General features: G+C 38.8%; 1 protein-coding gene and 1 pseudogene across 3 annotated transcripts in view; both read right to left on the reverse strand.

The window, feature by feature from the left end:
* The window catches only part of SNX14 (sorting nexin 14), a 201,213-nt gene that overhangs the window by 128,862 nt on the left and 54,201 nt on the right, over window positions 1-18,150 (reverse strand). For 2 of the 3 annotated variants that reach the window (XM_006892134.1, XM_006892136.1), the window contains exon 6: window positions 6,305-6,392. The exons of the other annotated variant lie outside the window; for it this stretch is intronic. In XM_006892134.1, the coding sequence (XP_006892196.1) occupies window positions 6,305-6,392 (88 nt within the window). The remainder of the gene's footprint in view (window positions 1-6,304; window positions 6,393-18,150) is intronic. 3 annotated transcript variants of the gene reach the window in all.
* Window positions 8,082-9,281, reverse strand: LOC102861768 (annotated as a pseudogene).

Consider the following 18,150-nt stretch of genomic DNA (forward strand, 5'->3'; position numbering starts at 1 on the left):
AAGTCATGAAATAAAAAAACAAATTTCATTAGGTATGTCTGCTGTCAGGGAGCTCTCCAGAGCACTGAGGTACAGTGACATCAGTCAACAGAGGTGCCTGACTCAGCTTTGCAATTATTTGCTATACATCAGAGAGCTGGACAATGACCAAGAATGACAGAAGAAGAATTGATATTTTTGAGTTGTAGTGCTAAAGGACATTACTAAACATACCATGGATTGCCAGGAGAACAAATAGGTCTGTCTTGGAGAGGGTGAAACCAAGTTTCCTCTTGGAGGCAAGGATTTTAAAGCTCCATTTCACAAATTTTGGGCACGTGGTCAGGAGGGACCAGTCCTTGTAGCACATCATGCTTGCAAAGTTGGAGGGACAGTGCAGGAGAGGAAGACTCTGGATGCAATAGATCAAGGTGGTAACTGGGGCAATGGGATTAAGTGTGTCACAGTCAATAAGACTGGCTCAGGATAGGGCAGGGTTCAGAGCTCTTCTACATAGTGTCACTGAGTCGTGGGTGACTATATGGGAAAGAAGTGCATTCTTTCTTTATACCTTTTCCATGTGTATGCGGAACAGATCATTCAAGAGGCTGAGCTTTATGAAGAGGAGTGTAGCAGCAGAATTGGAGTAAGAATATGGGAACTCATATGGAATAAGAACATAGGGAAACATATGGGAGAAAAATGGATAATCTCCTACAGTGCAATTAAGTGCCTCTAAAAACCCACTGGATGGTCAGCTATAAATTGGTTCCGATCTAACCAACTTTTGTAGGGAGCTCTGGTGGCATAGTAGTAAGGAGGTCTGCTGCCAAACCCAAAGGCAGGCAGAAAGATGGGCAATCACCTCCATGAGATTATATATCCTCCTGAAAACACACTGGAAGGTCAACTGAGTAGAATCCAATACAATAGTACACAACAAAACAGCCAAAGTTAGCAGTCTCAAAATTGAATATGTAATCTACTGTATTAATAATTAATAATAGACAACTGATATATGTTGTTATGTGTTGTAGAGTTGTTTGGGACTCATAGTGACTCTATATAAAGCAGTTCTGAGCCTTGCTCTATCCTAAACCAACTTTATTGTTTCTGACACACCTACTCTCATTACCCTAATCATTGACTCGATCCATCTCATGTCCCTACACCCTCCCAAGCATAATGTCCCTCTCCAAGGACTGGTCTGTCCTTGCTACACGCCAAAAGTATGTTAAAAGAATTCTCAGAATCCTTGCCTCCAAAGATGTGTTTGTTCTGGCAGTCCCTGGTATATTCAATATTCTTCTCTAGCACCACAGCTCAAAGGCATCAATTCTCTATCATCCCTAGTCATTGTCAAGCTTTCTGACACTAACAAGTAATTGAGAAGACTATGTCCTTAAGGTGCACCTTAAGTCTTCAGACTGACATCGGGGCTCCTCAGCACTCTGGAGAGGTCTCTTGACAGCAATCTTTCCCAATATAATTAGTCTTTTGATTCCTTGGCTGCTGGTACCAAGGGTGTTTATGTGGAACCAAGTAAACTAAAGCTGTTAACAATCTCAATCACTTCACCGTCAATCATGATGCTGCTAATTGCACCAGTGGTAAGAATCTTTTTTTTCTTGATATTGAGCTTCAATCTATATTGAAGACTGTAGTCCTTTACCTAGTGCAGCAAGTGCTTCAGGTCTTCCTCAGTTTCAACAAGCAGGGTTGTTTCATCTGAATAATGTAGGTTGTTGATGAGTATTCTACCAATCCTGATGTCACATTTCTCCTCATAGAGCCCAGCCTCCTAGATGATCTGTTCTGCACATGTTGAAAAGATATGGAGATAGCTCACATCCCTGACGTACACTCTTTCCAATTTTGAACCATGCTGTGCTTCCTTGCTCTGTTGTGACAACTGCCTCCTGGTCCAAGTATAGGTTTACATAAGCACAATCAAGTGTTCTGGGATTATCGTTCTTCTCAGAGTTAGTCACAGTTTGTTGTGATCCACCAAGTCAAATGCCTTTGCATAGTCCATGAAATACAGATAGACATTTCTCTGGTACTCTCTGTTTTCAGTTAAGATTCATCTAACATTAGCTGTAATATCCCTAGTACCACAACCTCTTATAAATCCAGTTTGTTCATCTGGTAGTTCTCTGTTGACCTGTTGTTCCAGTTGTTTTGGATAATTTTCAGCAAAATCTTACTTGTATGTGATGTTAATGATAATGTTCGATAATTTCTGTACTCTGTCAGGTCACCTTTCTTTGGAATGGGAACAAATATGAATCTTTTCCAATCAGTTGGCCAGGTTGTTTGTTCTCCAGATATCTTGGCACAACTTGGTGAGCACATCCAGGGCAGCGTCTGTTTGTTGAAATGTGTCAAATGGTATGCCGTGAATTCCTGGGGCCTTGTTTTCTATCAGTTCCTTCAGAGCAGCTTGAACTTCTTCCTTCACCACCACAGGATCTCGTTCACACGTTGTTTCATGAAATTCTTCTGTGTCAGCCAACTCTTTTTGGTACAATGACTCTGTATACTTCTATCTTTGTTTACTGCTTCCTGTATCATTTAAAGTATAAAAAAAATAATTATGGAATTGGTCAGTTTTTCCACTCCCACAAATTTAAACTGAGCAGATTTAGCTGGAAAGGTGGGAATTCCACCACCAGCAAGGAAAAGGAAGTAGAGAATGTAGTGTGCATCCTTAAGGGCCAGAGACTTCTACATTAATCAGACTGGTATATACATAAGAGTAGCAGCCTCAGCAGACAGTCAGAGATCACTATGAGACAGAGCTGACTTGGGACTGCTATCCTATGGCATCAGAAAGAGGGGTTATGACCCAGGATTGCTGGGACACTGAGGAAAGCTTCCGTAGTGACAGGACTGAAGGAAATTTGTAACACTGACTAAAGCCATGAGACTGAAGTTCAGAAAGCCTACAAACACACTGGAGAAACTGCCTAGACTGAGGAACTCTACACTTGAGGAGGTGTCTGGGCTGAGGGATTGTAACCTACTGCCCACCTAAATAAAAACCTGTTAAATTCATTAATAAACCTGTTAATCATGAACATGATTCTGTGAAATCTGTGTGGTCAATGCAATGGATTGCAGACCCAGTACAGCAGTGAGACTGATGCTGGAGTTAGTATAACAGGTACAGGAGCGTGAGAGACCATGACTGAGCTTATAGTAATTGGTTTTATACTGAGAATATATTTTTATGTAAACAGTTTCCCCTTATAAAGTTAGCAGAGGTCAAATACATCCTTTCACTTGCTACCTATGCTCACTTTATGAAAGACCAAAACACAGGGAAGAAATGCTGAAGCAAAACAGATTCTAAACAGATGATTTCAAAGAACAGCTCAAGAAGACAAAGCAAAGTATTATAACACAATGTGCAAAAAATTGGAGAAAATAGAGAGAAACTCGCTTGGCATGCCTTAAGATGAAAGAAATGAAAAATAAATCTAAGCTTCAAGCTGCAATACTGAAGGATGCTATGGCAAAATCTTGAAGGATTCATGAAGTATCTAAAGAAGGTAGAAATAATACACAAGAGTCACTGTACCAAAAAGAACTGGTCAATACTGCAATTATTTTAGCATGATCGAAAACAATGGCAATGATGAAAAAGTTCAAGCTGTATTGAAGGCACTGGCAAAAATCAAAACCCCAAGGATTGGTAGAATAACAATTTAAGTGTTTTAACAAACAGAGGCTGTCAGAAGAGACTGAAAATTGTACCGGAATGCACAGAAATATGATGTCAAATGCTTATTGTTCAAAATGGCTTTCCTAGTCATCAACTTTGATTTTCACCACATGAGAAGGTACATAGTATAAATAAAGTAATCATTATATAATTGGATGCCTCAATGGCCTACACCAAGAAATTTAGAAGACAGCTAAATGGCCAACTCACTGGAAAAGATCCATATTTATTCCCATTCCCAAAAAAACAGAGACCCAAAAGAATATGGAAGTTAAAAAAGTTATTAATATCACATGCAAGTAAAATCTTACTTGCATGTGATATTAATCAAAAATCAAGTAAAAGTAAAATCAAGATTATTTAAAAATAACTAAAGCAATTATTTACAGAGAATGGCCAGAAATTTAGACTGGATTCAGAAGAGGCCTTGTTCAGAAAAGGCTCTGGTACAACAGATATCACTGCTGATATCATATAGATCTTGGCTAAAAGCAAAGAAAACAAGAATTATGTTTATCTGTGTTTTATTGATTATGAAAGCATTTGACTATGTGGTTCATAACAAATCATGGTTAACACTGATAAGAATGGGAATCCCAGAACACTTAATTGTGCTTATACAAAACCTAGTAACAACAAAAATATAAGACAACTACCCAGGACTTTTGTAAACAATGTGATCAATATTTTTTATTTATAATAATAATAAATGCTTAATGCAAAAAACATAGCAAACACAAACAAGTGTGTGGGAAGAACAAAAAAATCAGCTTCAATGAATGAGTAAGATAAATATACTATCAAACTTTACTATGTGAGGTTTGATTTCAAAGTCGAAAATACCACACATATTCTGTCTCTTTCACATGACTACTTTAAAGTAGTATTCCTCGGGGAGCTCTGGTGGCCTAGTGGCAAGGAGCTGCAACTACAATCCCAGAGGCACACGGCTGGAATCCACCAGATGCTCTGCCAGGAAAAGGAGGGACAATTTCCTCCTGTACCAGTCAGATCTGATTTGACGGTATACTCACACAAAAAATAAATTAAAAAAAAGAAAAGTAGTATTTTTCAAGTAAATAAATGTTATCCCTTAAGATGATTTTTATGTGTGTGTGAATACTATAAAGTATATCATAATTTATTCAAACAACTACCATATCACTGAACATCAGTTTTTCTTTTTCCATTTTCCTTATTATAAACTATACAAGATAAATCTTTGAATACACATTTTTTATACATATTTCTTACTTCCTTAAGACATTAAAAAAAATGGGGTTAAAGTTGAAAACAGATAAAAATTTTTAAGTTTTAAATAAATAAATAAACTTATGCAGGAAAGATATAGCAGTATACCATTTGTTTTGCTTTGCTTATATTCACTCATACTAGATATTACACTCAGACAGATATTATACCTCATAATAATCCACACTTATTTGACATGAGATTTATGTTTTTCTTTATAGCTTGCCTCCGGAAACCCTATGAACTTGTAGAGAGAATGAAAGGCACCCAAGCGTCGAGGACTCTCCTTCACAGGGTCGCTAAGAAGCCTGCAACTCGACGGCACTTAACAACAATAATATCAACAGAGAGAGAGCAGCTGGCCCAGTGGACAGAAAATGATGCTACCAACCCAAAGGTGGGTGACTTTTAATCCGCAGCCCTCAGGCCTGTCTTTCATTGTTTCTGTTCAGACATTCCTCTAGGTTGTATAGCCCCGGTGTACAAGTTACCGTACTGTAGTCACTTGTGGTTGCTGTGAGGCTGAACACTGTGACAGTGATGTGTCAAATGCGTTAACGGTCTACCCAAAGCGGACAGAGAATCGGCTGGAGCTCCCCGATTAAAACAAGCTTGGAAGGAGGAGTGGCAACCACTTCCATAATAGCTTGCCTCCGGAAACCCTACGAACCTGGAGAGAGGATAAAAGGCACCCAAGCATCGAGGACTCTCCTTCATAGGGTCGCTGTGAGTCGCCTGTGACTCAACGGCACTTAACAACAACAACTGTTTATTTATTTTTTTTTTTTTTTTGACAGGAGAGTCCGGCCTCTTTATGTTTATTTATATTTTTATAAATCTTTCCTACAGTAATTGACTGCACTGTTCATTTCTTGAATAAGTATAAAAACATTTAACAAGATTAATCTCTACTTCACTTACTAATGGCAGAGACATATACCTCTATTCATTGACAGTATGTTCAATTCCACTGAACTGAAAAGGCAGTAGATTCATGTGTATAAACAGGCAACACAAAGCAAACATATATATGCAGGAAACAATCCAAATATACACAAACTATGGCTCTAAAAAGAACCAACAAAAAAGGAATAGATAATACCCAATATTACATACATTTAGCTAAAACATGATTTTTCTATAATTGTCTTTTTATTTCTAATTTCCACAAATTAAAATATCAAAAGCATTAAAGACAGCAGCACTTTCTATCCATTCACTTTTTAAGCTAAAAGAAGGATGAAGAAAAAACAAATATATAGATATACAAAAAAGTAAAAAGAGTTTAAAACCTCTTTGCTAAAAATAAAAGATCAAATTCCCAAATTTCTTATTGTAAATATATACCTTGTGGATCCTTCGTATTAAGACAGATGCAAAAAATCGTAAGGTAATTCTCAGCTCATCAACAAAGGATTCATCATCTGTTACATCCCTTTAATGGAGGAGAAAAATAAACATTTATTTAAAAGTTTACAGAAACATACAACTTCACATTTTGCAAACTAAGGAAAAGTTTAAAAATTCCTTTCTTCCCCCCATTTACTTACTGTCTTATTAATTTTCTACAAACAACACATTTCATTGAAGAATAAAAGATAGAGAAAAGATGAAAGAGAGACATCTCTTATAAGAATCAAGAAATAATTATTAACTAAATTTAAGTGAGTGTATATCTCCTTTCAGACACACTCATATTTTTAAAATACTAAGATCATTTTTGCACCATCATCAAGCAAACCAAGAAATCATGAGTTCAAGAGAACTAAACTATATAGAAATTAAATCCACTTTAAAGATTTAAAGATTAACAATTGAAATTAATTGTAAAAATAAAAGAACAACACATGTATAGTTCTGAGGGAGGGAAGAACAAAGATTTTAATTCCAAAACAAAAAATTTTGACAGCTCATCTGAAGAGTACATTTTCCTCTCTCCTCTCTATTTCGTTTCAAGGAGGGTAGTCTGTCCCTTTGGGAATGTTCTAATAAATGTAGTTTACCTTGGAAAAAAAAAGTACATTTTCTTGACATTTTGAGGTGCCTGAGGGCACCATCACATCTCTATAAGAAAGCAACATGTGCCTAATAGTGATATCCTGAATTTAAGGATGCTGCTTCGAAGTGCCTTGACAGAACAATTATTAGGAAAATTTCCCGAGGGAAGGGTACAATATAGGATCAATAACTAGATAAGGAGAAACTATATACTCTGACATTTAAAAAATATGGCCAAGGGAGCTCTGGTGGCCTAGTGGCAAAAAGCTGCACTGCAATCCCAGAGGTGTGCAGTTCGAACCCACCAGGTGCTCTGCTGGAGAAGGAGGGACAATCCCCTCCTGCACCAGTCAGATCTGATTTGACGGTACATGTACAATTTAAAAAAAAAAAAAGCAGCAGCAAGTAATGGCACCAATTAAGTTGTGGAAGAGTTATCAAAATAAAACTTTAAAAAATAAATAAATAAAAAATATGGCCAGATTAACTGTCTGATGTTCATAATACCATGGCATGGACAGAGGAAAACACACTTTACAGAACGTTTCTTTTTGCAAAAGGCCTCCCCACTTAGCTGTACTTAAATGGAAAATATCCCATAACTAAGACAAAATCAATCCAATGCAAAAGAATTCACCTACTCATCTTTTCTTTTCTTTTCTTTTTTTTTTTTTGTGGGAGACAAAATCTTTTATTAGAAAATATATAAAAATTCCAGCCCCCTGAGCCCAGTTCAGTAGCGGGAACTACTCCAGCACTGGCAGAAAATGCCCAGAGAGAGGTCTTTTACCAAACATACTTCCCAGAAACCATAAATAGAATAAATATTCACAGGAGACCCCAGGAAAAGCCATGGAAGAGGATGGGGCTTGGGATCCAGCCCCGCTCCTACCCCAGAAGGAAGGGACTCTCAGTATCTGTCACATAAAATCATGACATCAAGGATTCAGTCATAAGGCCTGGTAAGTGACCCTAAGAAAGAGGGAGCTCCAGGTCTAGAGGAGCCCAGTTCCAGTCCAGCAGTGAAGAAGAGCCATGACCACCAGCATAGCACTAGAGTTCAGGCCCCCTACATCCCTCCAGAGAATAGTGAGGGGTTTTGAGTGAGGAGTACCACTCCTCTGATTCAGTGATTAAGGTAGGCAGGAAGGAGAAGTAAGTGTGAACCATGGGGTGCTATGTGGTTGGCAGTAGGTGGAGGACTAGGCCTTGCTGGGGGCCGGTGCTGCAGCATCTCTTAACGGAAGGCCTGGGAGGATCGAGGTGGAAAACGGGGACCAGAGGGGGCACAGGGGCCCCGAGAGTAAGCCCCAATGTCTGCTGTGATGTTAGTAGAGAGAGCCCAGTTCTTGAGCCAGCAATTGGTATTTCAGTGAGTTCATCCCATCTTGTGTCCAGCAGTTCTGGGTTCAGACTAAGAGGTCAAATCTGTGTGGATTCTCCTCACTGCCCTGATCTCCTCGGTGTTTCAATATCTTGTAGTGCCTCACAGATGTGGGAGGTTGAGAGATCTTCATCCCAGCCAGGCGCACCCTGGTAGCAATCTCGTCATCTTCACCACCCCAGCCCCAGTATTCATTTGGGAAGCCATTCATTTTCATGTATTGGTCAGGAGTGCAGGGACTTCCCCGCAATACTGGGGGTACAGAAGGCTGTATCCAAACTTGTTCATGGCAACAACAACATGCCGGGGTCCCCAGAGGTCACAAACATAGATTGTGGTCATTCTCTGGCAGAAGGTCCACATCATGCAGAAACAGGCAGTCCCATTCCTCATCACGGAGGGCCTCCCTAACTCTAACATTTAGCAGCTCTGCCCTTTTAAATGTTCTGTTTCCAACCTCATGGATGACGTAGATGCCGTAAGCAAGCTGCTGGTGCTGCAGAAAGGGGTGCACATGGTAGAAAGCACGCACAGGTGCTGCTCCTAGGCATGGTGAGGAACAATGATGGCTGTTTGTGAGTGGGGCTCACACCCAGCTGGGCAGTACCAGCCCCCAAGTTCCAGCTAGGGGTTTCTTTCCACAATCTCTGCCAGTAATGGCACTGGTATAAAGGACACTGACACAGGATCCACTAAGAGAGGAGGTCGTTCTGGATAGTAGGGCAGACCTTGAGGAGCTTGAAGGCCTCCTGTACCAATGGGGTGACTGAGCTTACCAAAGACATCATGTGGGTGAGAATAATCAAAAGTGGGCCCTTGATTTTGACCAAATAAGCCACTAGGGCTTTGGAAGCCCCACAAAGACAGGTAAATCACGACAGCCAGCTGGGAGGCCACAAGCAGGACCAGCATGCATGGTCACACCAGCAGCCTCCACAACATCCTGGGATGGTCTAAGTTCAAGTTGTCTTCTTGGGGAGCATGGGGACTTCAGGGGGTCCCCAGGGAGGAGAGATGTGAGGCATTACCTAAAACTGGAAATGTTCCAGAGGACAGAGAAAGGTTCCATCCAGCATTCCCAGAGGGAACCTGGACTCTGCCTCCCGTCATCACCGCGGCCCCAGCTGGCTAGCCACCTACTCAGCTTTTCAAGGATAAATATGTAATTTAAATTGTAGACTTAATTTGTTTTCTTCCACCTTCTTTTCATGCTTTCTACAATACTCAAGATTTTGTCATTGAATTCTTCAGTATTACACTTTGAGGTGACAATTTTTTTTTCATTTCTTTCAGGTTGAGAAATGGTGTGCATGTTCACCCCTTTTGCTTTTCTAACTCTAGTTCTTTGTACATTTTGTTACAATACTCTACCTTCTCAAGCTGTCCTTTGAAATCTTTCCCATTCTCTTGCTTCAGCATTCCTTCCTCTTGTTGTACTTTCATTTCATTTTAGTGCAAGTTTTAGAGTCTCCTGACATCCATTTTGGTCTTTTTTTCCTTCCATTTTTGTAGTGACCTTTTGCTTTCTTCATGGATGATATTCCTGATGTCATTCCCCAACTACTTAGTCTTCAGTTATTAGTGTTCAATGCATCAAATCTATTCTTGAGATGGCTTTTAAGAGTCATATTTTGGGTGACTTGTTTATATTTTCTTCACCTTCAATATGAAGTTCCATGCCTGTTCCACTCAATCACTAGCCTTGTTTTGACTACTGATATTAAGCTTCTCCACTGATGTGATCAATCTGATTCTTCTGGAGTTGTAGTCAATCAAGTGAGGTGTATACACACACACACACACACACACACACGATGAGTATTTTTTTTAAAGAGGTATCTACAATTAATAAATCAGTGAAATATAGAAAATTCTATATGATCTCCAGGCTCATTTCTGTTACCAAATCTGTATTTTCCAATTACCAGTCCTCCTTATTTCTTTCCAACTTTTTCATTCTAGTTACCATTTACTATTAATGCATCTTGGGTGCAATTTGACCCATTTCAGTATTAGTCCTCCATTTCTTCATCTTTGGCTTTAGTGACTGGTGCGTGTACCTGAGTGACAGTTGTATTAACAAGTCTTCCTTGAATGCATGTAGATAGTATTCTCTCATTCACAGCATCATACTTCAAAGATACATCTTGAAATGTACTTTTTGATGATAAATGCAGCATCATTCTTCTTCAATTTGTCATTCCCAAAAAAGTAGATCATATGACTGTCTGACCAACCTTAATCGATCTCAGCTCAGCAGTGTTGATCTTCATGCAATCCATTGAATTGTTTAAAACTTCCAATTTTCCTAGATTCATTCATACATTCCATGTTCCAGTTATTAATGAATGCTTATAGGCGAGTCTTCTAATCAGAAGAGCTCTATTTCCAGAACTATATCCAACAATATTCTTCCATTATTCACAAGGAATATAAATTCAAAAGCTTCTTATTTCAAAAATGATGGCCATTCCTGCTTCTTTGTTGAGAAGCGCGGCTGAAATCTGAATACAGAATTATGTAGAAAGCATCAAAAGAAGATGAAAGGAATATACAGAGTCACGATACCAAAAAGTACTAGTAAACAATGTAGCATATAATCAAGAACCAACAGTAATGAAGGAAGAAATTCAAGCTGTACTAAATAAGGCCCTAGGAATGGATAGAATAACAAATGAAGTGTTGCAAGATACAGATGCACCTGTTGACATGCTTACTAGGCTATGCCTAGAAATCTGGACGACAACTACTTATCAACTGACTAGAAGCGATATATGGGGTTCTTCCCCCCAGTTCCAAAAAAAAAAGATAACCCAACAGAGTGTGGAAATTATCAAGCATTATCATTAACATCACATACAAGTAAACTCAAGCTGAAGATTATTCAAAAATGGCTAGAACACTACATCAACAGCGAACTGTCAGAAAATCAAGCCGGATTCAAAATAGACTGCAAAATGAGGAATATCACTACTGATGTTAGACAGATCTTGACTGAAAGCAGAAAATATCACAAAGATGTTTATCTATGTTTTACTGATTATAGAAGTTTGTTATCCATAATTTGTTATGATCTGCCAAGTCACAACGAGAATAATGGGAATTCCAGAACACCTAATTGCACTTATGTAACACCTATACATAGACCAAGAAGCAGGTGTTTGAACAGAACAAGAGAACACTGCATGGTTTAAAATCAGGAAAAGGTGTGCATCATGGTTGGATTCTTTGACCATTCCTATTCAATCCACATGCTGAGCAAACCATACAAGACACTAGACTATATAAAGAAGAGAAAGTGGCATCAGGATTGACTTAAAACAATCTGTACTAGCCAGATGATACAATCTTGCTTGCAAAAAGTGAAGACGACTTGAAGCAGTTAACGGAAGTATATCAAAGACAAGAGCCTTTAAATGGTTACATCATAATATCAACAAAATTAAAATTCTCACTATTGGACTACGAAGCAATATCATTCATGTCAGATAGAGAAGACTGAGGATGTCAACAGTTTCATTTTACTTGAGTTTACAATTAACACTAACAGTAGGAGCCATCAAGAAATCTGCTGTCAAGGACCTCTCCAAAGCAATAAAGAACAAAGGTAGGAGTTTAAAGACTAAAGTGTTCCTGATTCAAAGGAGTAAGGGTGACAGAACTGTGGTATTAGAGGAGAGGTTTCAATATACCACGGACTGACAAAAGAAAAAGCAAATTTGTCTAGGAAGAAGTGGAAGGGATATATGGGGTTCTTCCCCCCGGAGGCAAGGATGGGGAAACTTCAGCTGATATATTTTAGGCATGTTGTCAGAAGGGGCCAGCCCTTAAAAACTATATCATTCTGGAAAAGGTAGAGAATCAGTGAAAGAGGATCCCTCAATGAGATGGGGTGACATGGTGAGTACAACAATGGGCATCTTGTCATTACCTGTAGTTGAGCCGAGTACAACTCAAAGCAAACCTCTGAACAGCAGAAATGAAACCTGTCTGTCCTATCTTGTATCATCCTCAATCATGTCTGGCACACTTGAACCCACTGCTGCAGTCACTGTACCAACTCATCTCATTGGGGGTCTTCCTCTTTTTCATGGACCCTCTCTCTTTCCAAACCAGATGGAAATCTAGAGCATGGATAGGAAATGGTTCCAATCTGCTGTCACAGTAGACTCAGTGGCACCTAACAATAGCATGAGCAATCATTTGCAGTTAAGCCAAAACCAACTTACAGCTGACTTCCCGTGGGATTAGGGAGGCAATAAAATCACATGGGAGAAGACTGTTTATCCTTCTTTTGCAGAGCTGCTGGTGGCCCTGAACCACAGAAAGGTGTTTCCTTTGAGTTAGTGCAATGTAGTATGAACTAAGTTAAAGTTAACTTTGAAGGCTGGTAATAACAACAGTAACAGAAACAGCATGATGCATATGGTACTTAAAAAAACAAAAACCTACTGCCACTGATTCAAGTCTACCTCAAAACAACCGTTCATTGGTTTCTGAGACTAAATCTTTACAGGAGATAACTGTTCATCTTTCTCCCTCAGGACAACTTAATAGATTCAAATTAATAGCCCAACAAGTCATACACTTTGCCACCAAGGGTCCTTATTATATAGACTTTGTTTTTGTCAGGTGCTACCAAAATCATATTGATCCTATGTACAAATAGAGCAAAAGGAGATGCTAGCAACAAAATTACTTTGTTGTTAGGTGTTGTCAGGTCATAGGCAACTCATAGCGACCCTATGGACAAAAGACCTGGACACTTGAATAACTTTCATCCTTTCTCCAAATTCACAGGGTTTCCAGAGGCAAGTTATTGTGGAAGAGGATGTCACTTCTGCTTCCAAGCTTTTTTTAATCGGGGAGCTCCAATAAACACTGTCCATTATGCATAATCATTATCACATCTGACACATCAGAGTCACAGTGCTCAGCTTCACAGCCAACAGGAATTACCTCTGTACAGCAAATGGACAGACCAGTGCTATATGACCTAGAAGAAAGTTTCACCTAGGGAGCTCTGGTGGCCTAGTGGCAAGAAACTGCTTTGCAATCCCAGAGATATGTGGTTTGAATCCACCAGATGCTCTGCTGGAAAGGAGGGGCAATCTCCTCCTGTACCGTCAGATCCAATTTGATGGCACACACAAAAATAATAAAAAATAATTTAAAAAAAAAAAGAATGTTTCACCAAAAACAATTAAAAACAGTTCTGAAACTCTCAGGCCCTACAGGATTTTAAAGTCACACCCTTGAGCAGGCCTCGGCCTCTGCCCCCAATCAGAACAGTAACAAAGAACAAATGGACCTCACAAACCTCCCTTGCCTGACTGCCACCAAGGCAAGAGCACCACCGCGACATCAGCCAGCCAGCCAACTTCCAGAGTGGAGGGAGACTCAAAATTACTTTAGAAAATATATTAATAATTTATTACAGAAAACTTTATTGACATTATCTCAACTTAATAATGCATCAAAATAAAGATCTGTCCCTTGCTAATACTACAAAAATCTTCTAAGGGTAGTTCTGGTGGCCTAGAAGGTAAGGAGTTGTCCAGCAAACACAAAGGAACATGGTTCAAATCCAACAGATACTCCACAGGAGACAGATAGGGAATCTCCTCCCAAGTGATTGACAGCCTCTGAAAACCAACTACAGTGTTAGCTGTGTGCTGCATTTTACTTCAAAGGTAAAATTCTTTCAAATATGAAAGCTGTATACTGAATGATTAAATCACTACATTCAGGAATAAAGAAAAATTTAACAAGTTCTTTTTCTTTAAAAAAATGACTCTGACATAATGTATTTAAACCCTTTACTTAAATAAAACTTGTTTTGAGGAAAAAAGGCAACTCTGAGAATAGATCTGGGTGGTTGGGGTTTTTTTCTTCCTTTTGTTTTTCTTTGTTATCACTTAACCATTCGTTTATATTGGTTGTATTAGTTGTTCTCAACCAGATATGATTTTCCTGCCCAGCAAATATCTGACTGACTTTGTCCGAGGGCTTCTTGGCAGTCACAGGTGAGGATGGGAAATGCCATCAACATCTAGTGAAAAGAGGCAAAATATCCTATAATACACAGTACAACTGTTGTTACTGTTTTTGTTAGATGCTGTTAGGTTTCGCTCATAACAACCTTATGAACAACAGACCTGAATTCCTGTCCCATCCCATACTATCCTCACCATCTCAATACACCTCACTGGGGTCTTCCTTTCCAAGCATGACATACCTTTCCAAAGAACAGCCTCTCCCAGCATCACACCCAAAACATGAAAGACAAAACTTCCCTATCCTTGCTTCCAAAGAGCACTGTGGCCTTCTCTAAGACATATCTGCTTGTTCTTTTGGCAGTCTATAATGTATTCGGCACTCTTCTCCAACACAACTCAAAGGCATCAATTCTTCTTCTGTCATCCTTATTTACTATACAACTCTCAGAAGCACAGCCAGTAACTAAAAAGACCATGGGCTAACTTAGGTGCACCTCACTCTTCAAACTGACATTATTATTGTTCTTCAGTATTTTGGAGAGCTCTCTGACAGGTAACTTGCCGAAAACAATACATCTCAATCTCTGATAAAATAAATTTCAATGCAAAAACCATCACAAAGGACAAAGAAGGTCACTGCATAATGCTCAAAGAGTCAACAGAACAAGATGATTTAACAATATTGAATACCTATGCACCAAATGAAAGACCTGCAAAATATATAAAACACACATTAACAAAATTGAAAAGGGAGATAGATAACACTACTATAGTACTTGGAGAGTTGAATACACACCTTTCAAGAAAAGACAGAACAACCAAAAAGAATATCAACAAAGATACTCGAAAATTAAACCACACAATAAACCAACTCGATCTCCTAGATATTTATAGGTTAATGCACCAAAAAAGCACAATATACCTTCTTTTCCAATGTGCATGGAACATTCTCCAGAATAGATCACATTCTAGGTCACAAAGCAAGCATCAACAAATTAAAAAACGCAGAAAATATACAAAGTATCTTTTCATATCACAATGCCACAAAATTAGAAATTAATAACAAGAGAATAAAGGAGAAAAATCATACATTTGAAAGCTGAACAACAACTTGTTTGAAGACGACTGGGTACAAGAAGATAATAAAAAATAAAATTAAAAAGTTCCATGAAACAAATAACAATGAAGACACTACTTACCAAAACCTCTGGAAAACAGCCAAAGCAGTAATCAGAGGTCAATTTATAGCAAAAGGCAAACACATCAAAAGGCAGGAAAAATTGACTATTGGCTCTCTAGCCCAAAATCCCCAACAAATTTAAAACAAACAGCAAGAAAACCCAACACCCTCTAAAAACACTGAAATTATGAAAATTAGAGCAGAGATAAATAAAATAGAAAACAGAAAAACAACTGAAACTATCAACAAAACTAGGAGTTGATTCTTTGAAAAGGTCAATAAAATCGACAAACCATTAGCAAAACTCACAAAAGAAAAGAAGACACAAATAATTAGAATAAGAGATCAATCAGGCAACATCACAACAAAACCAACTAACATAAAAAAGCTAACATTATAATATTACAAAAAACTACACTCAAACAAATATGAAAACCTAGAGGAAATGGACAATTACTTAGAAACACACAACCTACCTAAACTGACACAAACCAAAATTGAACATGTGAACAGACCCATTACAAAAGAAGAAATTGAAAACATAATACAACAACTTCCAACCATAAAAAGCCCTGGGCCAGATGGATTTACAAGTGAATTTTATCAAACATTCAGAGAGGAACTGTCATTAATTCTACATAAACTATTTCAGAAAATAGAAAAAGATGACATTCTCCCAGACTCATTCTACAAAGCAAACATATCCTTGACACCAAGCCAGGAAAGGACACCACCAAAATAGAAAACTATAGGCCAATATCTCTTATGAACAAAGATGCAAAAATGCTGAATAAAATAATGGCCAAAAGAATCCAACGATACATCAAAAAAATAATCCATCATGACAAGTGGGATTCATAACAAGTATGCAAGGACGGTTCAATATAAAGAAAAACAAAGTAATTCATCATATTAACAAAGAAAAGAACAAGAACCAAATGATCCTATCATCGATGCGGAAAAGGCATTGACAAAATCCAACAGCCGTTCCTGATTAAAACACTCAACAAAACAGGACTAGAGGGGAATTTCGTCAATATAGTTAAAAGTATTTACGAAAACCCAAGAGCCAACATTGTTCTAAATGGAGAGAAGTTAAAGGCATTCCCTTTAAGAACATGGATGCCCATTATCTCCTCTCTTATTCAATATTATATTGGAAGTCTTAGCAATAGTAATAAGAAAAGAAAAAGACATAAAAGGCATACAAACTGGCAAAGAGGAGGTAAAATTATAACTCTATGCAGATAAGGCTCCAGGAATAAATGGTAAATAAGACTCCAGGAATAAATGGTATACCAACTGACATATTTCAGCTAAAAGATGCTGTCCTGGACGTGCTCACCAAGTGTGCCAAGAAATCTGGAGAACAACCACTTGGCCAACTGACTGGAAGACATTTATATTTGTTCCCATTCCAAAGAAGGGTGACCCAACAAAGTGTGAAAACTACAGAACAATCTCATTGATTTCACATGCAAGCAAGATTCTACTGAAGATTATCCCAAAATGACTGGAACAGCACATTGCCAGAAGTCAAGGCTGGGTTTAGAAGGGGTAGTGGTACTAGGGATATTGTAGCTGATGTTAGCTGGATCTTAGCTGAAAGCAGAGAATACCAGAGGAATGTCTAACTCTGTTTCATTGACTACATAAAGGTATTTGACTGTGTGGATCATAAAAAACTGTGGCTGAATCTGAGAAGAATGGGAATCCCAGAACACTTGATCATTCTAATGTGAAACCTATACTTGGACCAGGACGCAGTCGTTAGAACAGAGCAAGGGAACACTGCATGGTTCAAAATTGGGAAGGGAATATGCCAGGCATGCATCCTATCTCCACACCTTTTCAACCTGTATGCAGAACAGATTATCTGGGAGGTTGGGCTCTACGAGGAGAAATGTGGGGTAAAGATTGGTAGACATTTTGTCAACAATCTGCGTTATGCTGATGACACAACCCTGCTTGCTGAAACTGAGGAGGACCTGAAGCAACACGGATTGAGGCTCAATGTCAAGAAGGAAAAGATTCTCACCATTGGACAATTGGCAGCATCAGGATGGATGGTGAAGAGATTGAGATTGTTCACAGCTTTAGTTTGCTTGGCTCCACAAGCAACACTCTTGGCACGAGGAGCAAGGAAATTAAAAGGCACATTGCCATGGGAAAGGCTGCTGTTAGGGACCTCTCCAAAGTACTGAAGAGCAATGGTTTCTCTCTGGAGACTAGGGTGCGTCTGATACAGGCCATGGTCTTGGCAATCACTTGTTATGCATCAGAGAGTTGGACAATGACTAAGGAGGATAGAAGGAGAATTGATGCCTTTGAGTTGTGCTGCTGGAGAAGAGTATTGAGAGTACGATGGACTGCTAGGAAAACAAACAGATTCATACTGCAAAGGGTTAAACCGGGTGGTTCCTTGGAAGCAAGGATTCTGAGGCTCTGTCTAACATAGTTTGGACATGTTGTGAGGAGACACCAGTCCTTGGAGAAAGACATCATGCTTCGGACGGGGGAGGGACAGCGCAGGAAAGTACCAGGATACAAGATCAACATAGAAAAATCAGTTGGATTTCTCTACAGTGACAAAGAGAATACAGAACTGTAGCTAAGAAAAACAATACCCTTC

Source organism: Elephantulus edwardii, unplaced genomic scaffold, assembly GCF_000299155.1.
Source record: "Elephantulus edwardii isolate Elephantulus edwardi_28Jun2011 unplaced genomic scaffold, EleEdw1.0 scaffold00111, whole genome shotgun sequence".
Classification (NCBI taxonomy): domain Eukaryota; kingdom Metazoa; phylum Chordata; class Mammalia; order Macroscelidea; family Macroscelididae; genus Elephantulus; species Elephantulus edwardii.